This window comes from Rhincodon typus, chromosome 1 (assembly GCF_021869965.1).
Source record: "Rhincodon typus isolate 14 chromosome 1, sRhiTyp1.1, whole genome shotgun sequence".
NCBI classification, from domain to species: domain Eukaryota; kingdom Metazoa; phylum Chordata; class Chondrichthyes; order Orectolobiformes; family Rhincodontidae; genus Rhincodon; species Rhincodon typus.
In genome coordinates, this window is record NC_063332.1 from 65,327,141 (window position 1) to 65,340,439 (window position 13,299).

A 13,299-nucleotide genomic window follows, 5' to 3' on the forward strand; every position below is an offset into this window, starting at 1 on the left:
TCTTGTAAAGCACATGCAGACAAATACATGAAACATAAGAGTAAGCACCAATTTATAAAACTTGCATGCAAATACACACTAGGATAGAATTGCAACAAATGAAAATAACTTACTATAACTGGTTAATTTTGTCTCTCTCCCTCCGCAGGCACTTGTGATCACTCCCTCTCTCCCCCGAGGGCGACTGTGATGTCTTCCACCCCACCCTGTTCAAGTGCCCATGCATACTCCCTCCCTCTTTCGTGCGTGTTTCCCCTCTCTTCCCCTTCATGTGCCTATGCGCCTCTCTCCCTTTCTTTTTCCTTCCCTTCTTGGACACTGGCTACGTTATGCAAGTCTGCAACCATTTTAATATGAGCTATTGATTCTTTGTTTCAACCATTATGTGAACCTCTATTTCAGTAAAGTGCCATTTTTTCATTGAATGTTTGTGGTAGAAAGTGGACGTAATCTTGTGAAGTTTTCAACTGGTTCTTTATAAGTTGCATTATTATTAAAAGTCCACAATAATTGTTGAAATACAAATTTATGTACAACTATTTGAGCAAAACATAACGATTAAGAAATATGGTACCAACTTAAGGATGTCTCATTTTATGTTTCTTTTCCTTTTTAGTTCTTCGTAAACTGACAGTGCATGGTTTTGTGGAACCTCACAAGAATTTAGAAGTAATGGTATGTACTTCTTACAAATTTTGCTTTACATGCAGAAATTAATCAGGATACCTCTACTGAATTGGTACCCTGAATGAGTGGAATGTTTGACATTTTGTTAATGTGACTTCAAAGTGTTGACATGTCAAGTAGTTGTGTTAGTGATATTAAGGCCATATATGGATGTGGAGAGGATGCTGAAGATGTTTGCAATAATCGTTCCAGGGATTAAGAGTTTTAGTTGCGAAGATAAATTAGAGAGAAGGCTGAGAGGACATCTGTTTGTTTGAAGCTCTGATTGAACTATTCAAAATCATGAGAAAATAATGATGGATTGTTCCCCCTCTCAAAAGAAGTGATTTAGATGAGCTCAATGTAATCAGAGTCAATATGGTTTTGTGGAAGGGAAATCATGTTTGACCAATCCATTGGAGATCTTTGAAGTAACAAGTGCTATGGCTGAAGGGAAAGCACCAACTTCTTGAGGGCATTTAGAGGTGGGCAGCAAACGGTGGCTTTACTTGCATGGTCAAATCCTAGGGCTGAATTAAAAAAACGAGTTAGTGTGGTTTAATTTGCATGTTTCCTGATGAGAATTGAGCAAGCTGCTCATCACTTGTCCAAAATGTTGGTCACAGGGAACCTGAATGGTTGCTCGTTTCTCTCCGTTGTCACAAGTGTTATGTTGAGCTCAATTGATATTGTTTTATATTTGAAATGTAATACACTATGCTCCAGTCATCTAAATTGGAAACGGTTCATAATTTAAATCAGTAATCTGTATATTAGTATTCCAATGAAATTCTTACATCTTGAGATATAAAGCTCAAAATACAGAAGGGAGAGGGCTTGGTGACGTGGTGCAATGAAAACAATCTGTCCCTCAATATTGGCAAAACTAAAGAACTGATTATCGGCTTCAGAAAGAAAGGAGGAGAAACACCCCCCCCCCCCCCCATCTAATGGAACTGAGGTTGAGAGAGTGAAAAGCATCAAGTTCCTCGGAGTGATAATAACAGATGACCTATCCTGGTCGACATGGATGGGACAGTCAAGAAGGCACAACAATGCCTCGTTTTCCTCAGGCAGCTCAGGAAATTTGGCATGTCCATAAGGTCCCTCACCAACTTCTACAGATGCACCATCGAAAACATAATGTCCGGGTGCATAACGGCCTGGTATGTCAACTGCTCTGCTCAGGACCATAAGAGACTACAGAAAGTGGTGTGCACAGCCCAGACCATCACAGAATCCAGCCTTCCACCCATGGACTCTATTTACACAGCTCACTGCCGTGGAAAGATGGTCAACATCGTCAAAAACCCATCGCATCCCGGTAATGACCTCCTACAACCACTTCTGTCAGGCAGAAGATACAGAAGCCTGAGCACACGCACAAGCAGGTTCAGGAACAGCTTCTTTCCAGTCGTCAGACTGTTGAATGGACTCTTGCAGCAAATAATGTAATCTGCAATGTAACCTGTATGCCTCTAAGTCTTTTTGATCTGTACGTCCTTTGTTTGCTGTGATCTGCCAGTACCGCTCGTAAACAAAGCTTTTCACTGTATTTTGGTCCACGTGACAATAAAATCAATTAATTAATCAATCAATTACATGCTTCACCCTAATTTTGGCAGATAGTCACAATCAATTCAAGAGAAATTGCAACTAGTTAAATAAAAAGATATAAAACTATATAGCTGTTTTGTGTTTGTTTTCATGGATGCTAATCTAGAAAAAAATGACAGCCAGTCTTATGTACATGTGGATCTTAAAAATTGAGATTTTTAGCATGCATGGAGGCCTTACTTAACATTATTTTCAAAATAGTGAATCTAGTGGCAGTACAAAAAAAGGAGGTGCACATCATAGCTTTCGTTGTGCTGGTTTGCTCTACGCTCAGCTTCACCTAATGTTGAAATTACTACCTGCAGGGCATTTTTCAGAAAGAGTAATTGTGGGATTATTTTGATACATCAACTGGCTTGTTCATGGCTTTATTGGATATTATCTTGGATATAACCCTTCTTTATGTGTACAGAATTTTCTTCAGTTAAATGTTGTAAATATTGTCTTCACACCCTTGCACAACTTCCACTTCCTAGCAGTATAGTACATCCTACTTCCTTCACACAGAAGCAGACTGTTGCAAACCTGAGCATTTCCACTATTCTCTGTTTGTATTTTAGATGATTTTGATTTGTTTTATTTATTATTGTCATCTACTGAGAGAGAGTGAAAAGTATTGTTTTGCTTGCTATCCAGACATGGCTTATAACAGTACATCAGGGTAATGGAATAGAACGCAGAATAATGTTACAGCTACAGGCAAGATGCAGAGAAAGATGAACTCTAATATATAAGAGGTCTGCTCAAAAGTTGATAACAGCTGGGGGAGAAGCTGTTGGTATACGTTTTCAAACTTTTGTGTCTTCTGTTGGATGGTAGAGGGTGATAGAAATTATAACCAGGCTGGGAGAGGGTCTTTTATTTTGTTAATTGTTTTCTCAAAGGAGCAGGAAGTGTAGATGGAGTTGATGGCAGGAAGGCTGGTTTTCGTGATGGACTGAGATGCATTTACAACTTCCTGTGGTTTCTTAAAAAAAAAACCCCGAAAGAACTGGTGATGCTGTAAGTCAGGAACAAAAACAAAGTTGCTGGAAAAGCTCAGCAGTTCTGGCAACACCGTGAAGGAAAAAACAGAGTTAACGTTTCAGGTCTGGTGACCCTTCCTCAGAACAGGTCCTTCTGCACCAAGCTGTGATGCATTTGGATAGGATGCTTTCTGTGGTGCAAAAATAAAAATTGGTAAGCATCATTGTGGACATGCCAAATTTCCTTAGCCCTCTGAGAAAATTGAGGCATTAGTATGCTTTCTTGACTGTAGCGTTGACGTGATGGACCAGGACAGATTATTCTTCGCAACGTGAAGCTCTCGACCACCTTCACCTCAGCACCATTGATACAAACAACGGTGTGTCCTCAATGCTGCTGCAGGAAGTCAATAACCAGCTCCTTTGTTTTGCTAACATTGAAAAAGAGATTGTTGTCTTTACACCATGCCACAAAACTCTGTCTCTTCCTTGTGCTCTGTAATGTTGTTTGTTTGAGATCTGACCCACTATGGTGGTGTCATCAGCAAATTTACGACATTGTCTGCATGACCAAGACCGCTACTTCCATCTCCATATGATCACTCAATATACATCTCTGTTCAGCTAATGAATTGAAATCTTCATCCATGCATTTGATAACTCTGTACTTTATTAATTCTAGTGCTTTCATAATTGGGCTTGAACACTTAACCTCAATATCCAAAGTTAGCTTTTATCCTCATTTGTTCAAAGTCGCATTCAACATTAAACCTAATGTTTCATGACCCACATTAGCTTCTAGCCTAGCAACACCTCGGTTGCAATGGTTGTACTCCTTTATTCAAGTTTTTTCATGGCCCTGTCCCTTCCAATCTCTATAACATCCTTGAGCCCTACAAATGCTTGGAATTTCTGGAACTGTTCAATTTTGTCATGTTACACATCCCTCACTTTAATCATTGCATTGTTGATTGATGTATCCTCAATTGCGTAAGCTCCAGAATTCCAGCCCTAAGCCTCTTCCTGTTTACCTATTTTCTTCTTTTGGTTAACACTTCCTAGAACACACATCTTTGATCTATCTTCTGGCCACCTGCCGTAGCATCTCCATGTGTGATGGTGCAGTAAATATAGTTTTATAATTAATCCTTAATGCCATATATATTGAGGCTAGTTGGATGTTAGATTTGTTTCGTTAAGCAGGGATGATTCAAGGTGATTTTTATGACTGCACTTGACTTGTGGTGAACTTAAATTTCAATCTTGTTAACTCTGAGAAAAAACAGTTGCTTTTAAGAATGAGAATTTTCATATGATTCAGCGTTAAAACAGAAGTTATGAACTAATGTTCATTTAATAAGTCATGAATAATTTAATTTTGACAACGTCATTTGGAGTTGCTTTCTACCCAGAGTAATTTATAGATAATTCATTGACTAGTAATGCAAAATGCATTAACTACTGCTCAATTTCTGAAAGGATGTTCATAGTTTTGTGTGAGCCTACGCAATTTCAACAGATTCTTCTTCAGCTTGGAAGAATAGGTACAGATAACAAAAACTTCATATCATTTACTAGTGGTGTACCTCGAGGATCTGTTTTGGGGCCACTGCTGTTTGTCATTTTTATAAATGACCTGGATGAGAGCGTAGAAGGATGAGTTAGTAAATTTGCAGATGACACCAAAGTCGGTGGAGTTGTGGATAGTGCGGAAGGATGTTGCAGGTTACAGAGGGACATAGATGAGCTGCAGAGCTGGGCTGAGAGGTGGCAAATGGAGTTTAATGCGCAAAAGTGTGAGGTGATTCACTTTGGAAGGAGTAACAGGAATACAGAGGACTGGGCTAATGGTAAGATTCTTGGTAGTGTGGATGAGCAGAGAGATCTCGGTGTCCATGTGCACAGATCACTGAAAGTTGCCACCCAGGTTGATAGCGTTGTTAAGAAGGCGTACGGTGTGTTAGGTTTTATTGGTAGAGGGATTGAGTTTCGGAGCCATGAGGTCATGTTGCAGCTATACAAAACTCTGGTGCGGCCGCACTTGGGAGTATTGCGTACAGTTCTGGTCACCACATTATAGGAAGGATGTGGAAGCATTGGAAAGGGTGCAGAGGAGATTTACCAGGATGTTGCCTGGTATGGAGGGAAGGTCTTATGAGGAAAGGCTGAGGGACTTGAGGCTGTTTTCATTAGAGAGAAGAAGGTTAAGAGGTGACTTAATAGAGACATACAAGATGATCAGAGGATTAGATAGGGTGGACAGTGGGAGCCTTTTTCCTCGGATGGTGATGGCTAGCCCGAGGGGACATAGCTTTAAATTGAGGGGTGATAGATATAGGACAGATGTCAGAGGTAAGTTCTTTACTCAGAGTAGTAAGGGCGTGGAATGCCCTGCCTGCAAAAGTAGTAGATTCGCCAACTTTAAAGGCATTTAAATGGTCTTTGGATAAACATATGGATGATAATGGAATAGTTTAGGTTAGATGGGCTTCAGATTGGTTTCACAGGTCGGCGCAACATCGAGGGCCGAAGAGCCTGTACTATGCTGAAATGTTCTATGTTCTATTTATTCTTGCTTGATGTTAAGTGCCCAATTGTTTAAATTCAGCTGTTAGAATTTAGAACTGAAGATATTTAATTCTGTAATAAATTAGAGATTAAAATTCTTGAAAGACAAGCTAGATAGCCCACGCTCCTGTTTCAGTGTTTAAGTACAGGTTGAGTTTGATTGTACATTGATCCCATATCTTTATCAATATAGGAAGCTGTTTCCTTTGCCCAAGGATTTACATCAGGCACTTTAAAGGGTGCATTGCAGCAAATTACCATGTCTTTGACAACACCTCTAAAACATGTGAACTTTACTCACATAGTAGGACAAATGTAGTTGGTTCTTGGAAACTTGTCACTTCCAAATTCCTTGCCATGTCTTGTCTTCCATGTGCACCTTGACTTTGCAGTACATCATCACTCCTTCATTGTCACAGGTTTAAAATTCTGGAACTGCCAGTTCAAAAAATATCAGAAGAAATCTTCCAGCACACTGACAGCAGTGATTCAGTTTCAAGGCTGACCACTAATTTTTCAAGAAATATTCAGAAATAAATTTCAGACTCATCAGTAATGCTTCTATCCGAACAATGAATCAAAAGAAATGTTTGGCATTCATATATGTTGAATATTGTAGTTGTACTTATGTAGTTTGACTTGCCTACATCCAGTAATGGGCTTTAAGAGTTGCTAGTAAGGCCATGTTTGTCCGTAATAGTAAACAGGTGGAGTTGAGCCCCATTCTTGAATCGCTGCAACCCATGTAGTTTAGGTACACCCATTGTGCTGTAAGGAAAGGATTTCCAGGTTTTTGACCAGGTGACAGTAAGGAGACAGCAATGTCGCTCCAAGCCAAGATAATCTATGCAGTGTTGGAAAACTTGTGCATGATCTGCGAACGTATGTTTTAAGATAGTGCTGATCTACATCAGTTTATTTCTTGTTTTGTGGAATGTGTGTGCTGCTGGTTCAACCCATCTCAAATTGCGCTCAAGAGGATGTTCTTGAGTTGACTTATTGAACTGCTGAACTCATTTCTTTGACGGTCCTCTGGATTGAGGATTACTTGCTTCCACTCTAGGGTGAGTACGTTCTGCTGTGGCTGAACAGTCTAATCTTGGAGCCATCGACTCTGCCACAGGTGGGGCAGGTGGTGTTTGAAGGAGTCGGGTGTTTGGATAGCAATCGAGCAGTTTGATCCAGGGATAGTGAAAAAAGGCCTCTGCAGTTCCAAATCGTACATTGTATGGTTTGGAAGGAAACTCTTGGTTGATAGTTTGCCTCTGCTATCCTCCGTGTTCAGATGATTGATAGACCTCACGGGTTTTAAAAGCATTGGTGAGTTACTGCACTACATTTTGAAGATGGCCTGCTGTATGAACAGTGGAGGGAGTAAACACTGAAGGTGGTGGATGGCACTCCAGTCATGTGGTTTATAGTTTATCAAAATTTGCTACATGCTCTGTTTTATTGCATGTTAAAAACAAATGTAAAAAGTATTCAAATTTGTATAGTGCATTGAGACCAGTTTTATTTCCACAGCCACCACTGGTGACACTTAGAGTTTTACTGCGCTGTATAGTCGTATGTTTTCTTAGGCAGTCCCTTTAAACTAAGATGACATTCTCTCGCTCCAGAGTTGTGGGTCTTGAGTCTTGAGGTACCCAAACAGGCCCTGCCACAGATAGCAAGAGTGGTGTTTAGCATTTGGGATACTTGTATTTTCACATGCACCTTCTGTTTTTTGCCCGTGGCCTCCACTTGGGCTTGCTGAAGATATTTGAGAAGGTTAATAGCTTTGCAGATGTTTCTCCAATTTACTGAGCTAGAAATACCTAGGAGTTGGTGGAAATACTGCACTTTTTTTCGGGGAGGCTTTGAAGGTGGCCTTGAAGCATTTCACCGCCCTCTTGTTTGACATGTTAAAGCATGGCATAGAGAGAAGTCTTATGTCAGTCATTAAGAGGCTGTGGCCTGTTCAGTGCAACAGGTTGACACAAGTAATTGCCTTGATGCTAGAAATGTTGGCTTGAGCAAGGGCAAGCCATCGGATTTGTATTGTTGGGGGATTTAAGATGTCTATTGTATACTGTATTATTGATCACTAATATGAAGTCCTGTGGAGTGTTAGGACAGAATTCTGCAGGTCATTCTTTTCATACCAAGGATCTAACTAATTTCTCCATCTGTAGTCGAAGATAGTTTGGAGCATGTCTTTCTGATTTCTGCCTTGTCTCATCTCTTTTCTACCCACCCCACCCCCTGTGTGTGTGTGTGTGTGTGTGTGTGTGTGTGTGTGTCCCTCTCTCTCTCTCTCTCTCTGTCTCTCTATGACTTTGACTTTTTATTTCTTTCTGATGAAAATTTTAAATGACTATTCTGGCTTAAAGTTGATGGGCATTCTCTAACATGGTGTGAAAAAAATAGAAACATAAACCAATGACAAAAATAGTACATTAACGCCCTTCCACCTGTTTCTGTCAGCTTTTTTAGTACTATTTTGCTGTTGATGTTTGTACTGGTTAAAACACCCATATTATGATGGGTCTGAATTAATGGTAATGGTATAGACAAACTGCAATGCTTTTCTTCATTTATGAATTTTCAGTGCTCTTGCACTGGTTCAATAAGCTGGAAATGCAGATGAAGTAGAAATACATTTGTAATGTAGCCCTTTAGAAAGTAGAGATAGGCAACAAATGCTGGCCCAGCCAGTGACACTCCTCCCATGAATGACTAAAGTAAAAAGACACTCTGCTTTACTGTTTATGTAAATGTGTCAGCTGTATATTTTCCAGTCCAACTGGCCCATTTTTTTCTTTATTTTTCTCAAAATCGTCTAGCCTTCAGTTAATTAATTTAGTGCAAAATCATGTAATAGCCATTTCAAATGGGGTTTGAATGCCTAGTGGTATTATCGCTGGACTGTTAATCCAGAGGGCCAGGTTTGAATCCCGCCACGACAGATGGTGAAATTTGAATTCAATAAAAATCTGGAAGTAATAGTCGAAGAATGACCATGAACCATTGCTGATTGTCAGGAAAAACCCATCTGGTTCACTAACGTTCTTTAGGGAAGGGAACTGCTATCCTTAACTGATGTGGCCTACATATGAGTTCAGACCGCAGTAATGTGATTGACACTTAACTGCCCTCTGGGCAATTAGGGATGGGTAATTAATGTTAGCTAAGCTCAAATCCCATGAATGAATAAATTTTAAAAATTCTATTATAAAATCAATACTAAAATAGCTACAGTATACTCAATTGCTAGTAAATATTTTGAAATATGATCTGATTTTAAGGATTGATTGTTGAGATGACCAATAAAAATATGACAAAATTGTCCTGAGGCTTCATTGTGATGTTTTAACCTGGCAAGTGGGAGAGAAAGCAAAGTATATGACTGATTTCCTAATTTTAAAGACATGGATGTTGTTCAGCAGAAGAACTTTGAAATTAATATAGTCCTGTTGGGACTTGAGCCAATATCTCTTGATGAGCTCAATACCTCTTGAGTCCAATACAACTAAGTTGAAGCAAGCAAGCAATCAAAATCTGATTCCTGCTGGATGTAAATGGACACTAGTAAGCTATTAATTAAATGTGTTGTTAATTGGTTTTGTCTTTGCAGCCTGATTGTAGAAGATAATGATCAAAAATTTGTGTGAGATGATATTGTCACTAACGAAATGAGGATTTTTCTCCTTCAGTAGATGTGTTGTCATAGCTACGCTTTTCTAATGGAAGAGCTGCGTATCTACAAAAACACAGGCTGCGATGATCTTTTGCATAGGAATGTATGTAACATGCGAGTCTGCTTTTTAAAATATTGTATTGAGATACATATTTCCAATCCTGGAAGAGAACTATAATTCTTCCGTCTCAGCTCATGTGCAAGTGTTCAAAGAAACACATTCTTAAGAATTGATCCGTAAAGTGTGGACTGTATGTATACTAACAGCAAAATGTGTGCTAAATATCCTTTCTTAGTCATGATTCAGATGATTCCGACAAGTTTTGCATTTTGGCTGTTTGTTATTTTTCTTTGTCTGATCACTGATTACAAAGGAATATTTTAAATTGGGAAGTCTGCATATTAGGCAGTTTAGCTGTTGCGGTCATTCTTGCATATACTAGGGCATGTTGTTCTAAGGCGTTTTTCAGACTTAAAACTATCAGTCTTTTCTACATGATTCTTTATATGTAGAACAGTATGCAGTGAATGCTTCTATCTTTATGCAATAATACCAATTGACAAGATACATAATTTTTAAAAGTCGTATCTGAAGACTTTATGGACTGTTCCTAGACTGATATTAGGTGATTAGAAACCGACAGTGAAATTATTTTCCAAACTGTTCAGGTTTGATCCTGACTGTGGGTCATTTTCGAAGTCTGTTTTGGTGGCTATTTTAAACATGCTAAGTAGAAGAATTTTTAAAGACTCCCGAAAGTCCACAAAAGACTTTTATTTAACTTTAGAAGGTGCACCTTAACCTAGTGCCTCCTAGATCTTCAATTTAATCTCCTCCAATTGAGTTATTTCAGGTAAGTTCTCTATGACTAAACTGATCACAGGATGTTTTTCAAAAGCTGGCAAAGGTTAAAAACAGTCCTCGTGCGGGTTCTAAAATCAACTCAGCTGTTTCTTACTTTCCACAGGAGAAAGTTTGTGAAAGTTTAATTCCTAAAATTGAATGGTCTAGGCAGTTGTTACAGCACATTGCATTATTTTTACAGAGCAGTTGGCTGTCTCACATCCTAATCTTGTACTCTTGTAGGAAATTTCTTCTTATTTTCTCTCCTGTGGCTCAAATATTTAATGCAATTAATGTGGTTATACAATTTAAAACATTTGACAGGAAAATCGGCTACACCTGCAATTTTTAAAAATGTCCTGCAAAAACTTGGAAGTGAATCATTTAATTAAAAGAAGCAACAGCAGTTAAATCCACTGACAGCTGAGAAAAAAATATTAGAACTCCAAGAAAATTTAAGATCATAGATACTTCAGACAAAAATAATCTGTACTGTATGAAAGAGACATTCCGTGAGAGAGAGAATTGTTTAGGAGAATGGAAGAAGCCTGGAGAATAACAAGTCTCTTAATTCTTCAGCACCACAAGATAACGATTAAAAAATGACAATGTGAGTGCTGAGGCTGATATTGTCGATAATATTGTAAGAGCATTTGACAGTTACTTTAAATTTGTGATGATTCTGTGGCTTTCAGAGGTTATTTGGTCCTTTTCTTTAAATGAAGAAAGATTGAGACAGAGGTGCCAAGCAATCTGTTTCAAAGCCCATTATTCAAACAGCTTGTGAGGCTTTAGAGTTTTTTTAAAAGTTGGAACAACCTACCTATTCAGGCTGCTTTGGATCAAACTTCCACAGAACCAGGTTTTTTTTAGTTTTAGTTTTTCAGTAGCTGTTGCTACAGGGGTCTTGAAGCTGCATGTGGAATCTGTAGTACATTGCTCCCTGCTACTGTCTCTCTGAGTTTTCTCTTGATGGCTTTTCCTCCTGGACCAGAGAATTGCGTGTGAGACAATCTATTTTACTGAATTTGCCTTTGACGAGGGTGTGTCTATGGGATGTTACCATATTTGAACAGTTACTGCTTAGTCGTTAAATAATGTATTATTCAGGTAAACTTCCCAATAGAGTTAAGTTATTCTAATTTATCTTCCTTTGGTTGTGTTTTAACTATAGTGTATGAATAAAGTGTGCTTTCGTTCAAGAATGGTAGTTTGGCCAATCAAATTGCATCCAGAACACACTGCCTGGCACTTTTTCAAAAACAAAACAGAAAAAGAGTTTAGGCTATCTTCATAATATATTTTGAAGGGGTTTGGTTTGATCCATAACACATTAGCACCAGTTGTACAATGGAGACAGCAAGATTTAGTAAAAAATATACAGCCTCCATGAGAACCTGTTGTCAACTTCAATGATCTTGCATTGTCAGAATTTTAGAACTAGAGATTTATAAATAGAACTAAGTTGATAGACTTGTTTTACATAGAGTCATACAGAAATTTCTTCTGCATTCTTTCAGATGTGTTATAATCAAAATGGAATTTACATCAAAACACCTATTCAGAGAGTGATAGAAGCTGTGTTCTGGCAACAGCAAAAGAAAATGATGGGAACAGAAAGCAAATCTAGCTCAAGAAAATCTTCAGAATTTTTTTCAACTTTCTAATGTTCCAAAATACCATGTCATAGAACAACACAAAGGGAGTGGTAACTGTGTGTTGACAGTAGGGGTATCAATAAAGATAATGCTGTTGAATGTCAAGGATCGGTGGTTATATTCCCTTGTTGGAGATGGTTGTTGCCTGGAACTTGTGTGACATGAATGTTATTTGCCACTTGTCAGCCCAAACCTGGTAATTTCTTGGTCTTTCTGAACATCGTGCAATCATCGCTAAACATCCTCGCCTCTGACTTCAGGATGGAGGGAAGGTTAATGATGAAGTGAAACAGCTGAAGATGTTTGGTCCCAGGACACTACCTGAAGGAACTCTTGCAGAGATGTCCTGGAGCTGAGATTACTGAATTCCAACAGCTGCAGCTATCTTCCTTTGTGCCAGGTATACCCCACCAGTAGAGAGTCATTCCTTGATTCCCACTGGCTCCAGTTTTGCTAGGGCTCCTTGATGCAGTGCTCGATTTGGTGTGGCTTTGATGTCAAGGGCAGTCACTTTCACCTCACCTCTGGAATTCAGCTCTTTTGTCTATATTGGAACCAAAGCTGTAAGAGATCAGGAGCTGAGTGACTCTGGCAGAACTTAAACTGAGCATCAGTGATCAGGTTTTTGCTAAGGAATTGTTTGAAGCATTGTTTAATGACAGCTTCTACCACTTTACCAATCAAAAGTAGCCTGATACGGTAATTGGCTCGGTTGGATTTGTCTTCCTTTCTATGTCAGTAACATAGCTTGGCAATTTTCCACATTGTTGGCTAGATACCTGTGTAGTAGCTGTACGAGAACAACTTAGTTGGGGGTGTGGCATGCTCTGGAGCACATTTCTCGAGTACTTTTTCTAGAATGTTCTCAGGGCCATAGTGTTTGCTTCGGCTGTTTCTTGATATGGACTGAATTGAGTTGGCTGAACACTTGCATCTATAATGCTAGGGAACTCCAAAGGTGACTGTGATGGATCATTCACTTGACATTTCTGATGTAAATTCTTGCAAATGCTTCAGCCTTATATTTTGCACTGACGTGCTGGGCTCCCCCATCATTGACGATGGAGAGGTTTATGGAACCACCACCTCTGAGTTGTTTGATTTTTTTTTTGCTATTCATTAACGGGATGAGGGAGTTGCTGGCTAGGCAGCATTTATTGCCAATCCCAATTGCCCAGAGGGCAGCTCAGTGTCAACCACATTGCTGTGGGTCTGGAGTCACATGTAGGCCAGACCCGGTGAGGATGGCAGTTTCCTTCCCTAAAGGACATTAGTGAACCAGATGAGTTTTTATGACAATCG

General features: G+C 39.1%; 1 protein-coding gene across 1 annotated transcript in view; it reads left to right on the forward strand.

Annotated features, from left to right (window-relative positions):
• Positions 1-13,299, forward strand: part of ipo11 (importin 11) — a 310,760-nt gene that overhangs the window by 80,619 nt on the left and 216,842 nt on the right. Inside the window, exon 7 of the mRNA XM_048597668.1 lies at positions 617-675. Coding sequence (XP_048453625.1) covers positions 617-675 — 59 coding nt within the window. The remainder of the gene's footprint in view (positions 1-616; positions 676-13,299) is intronic.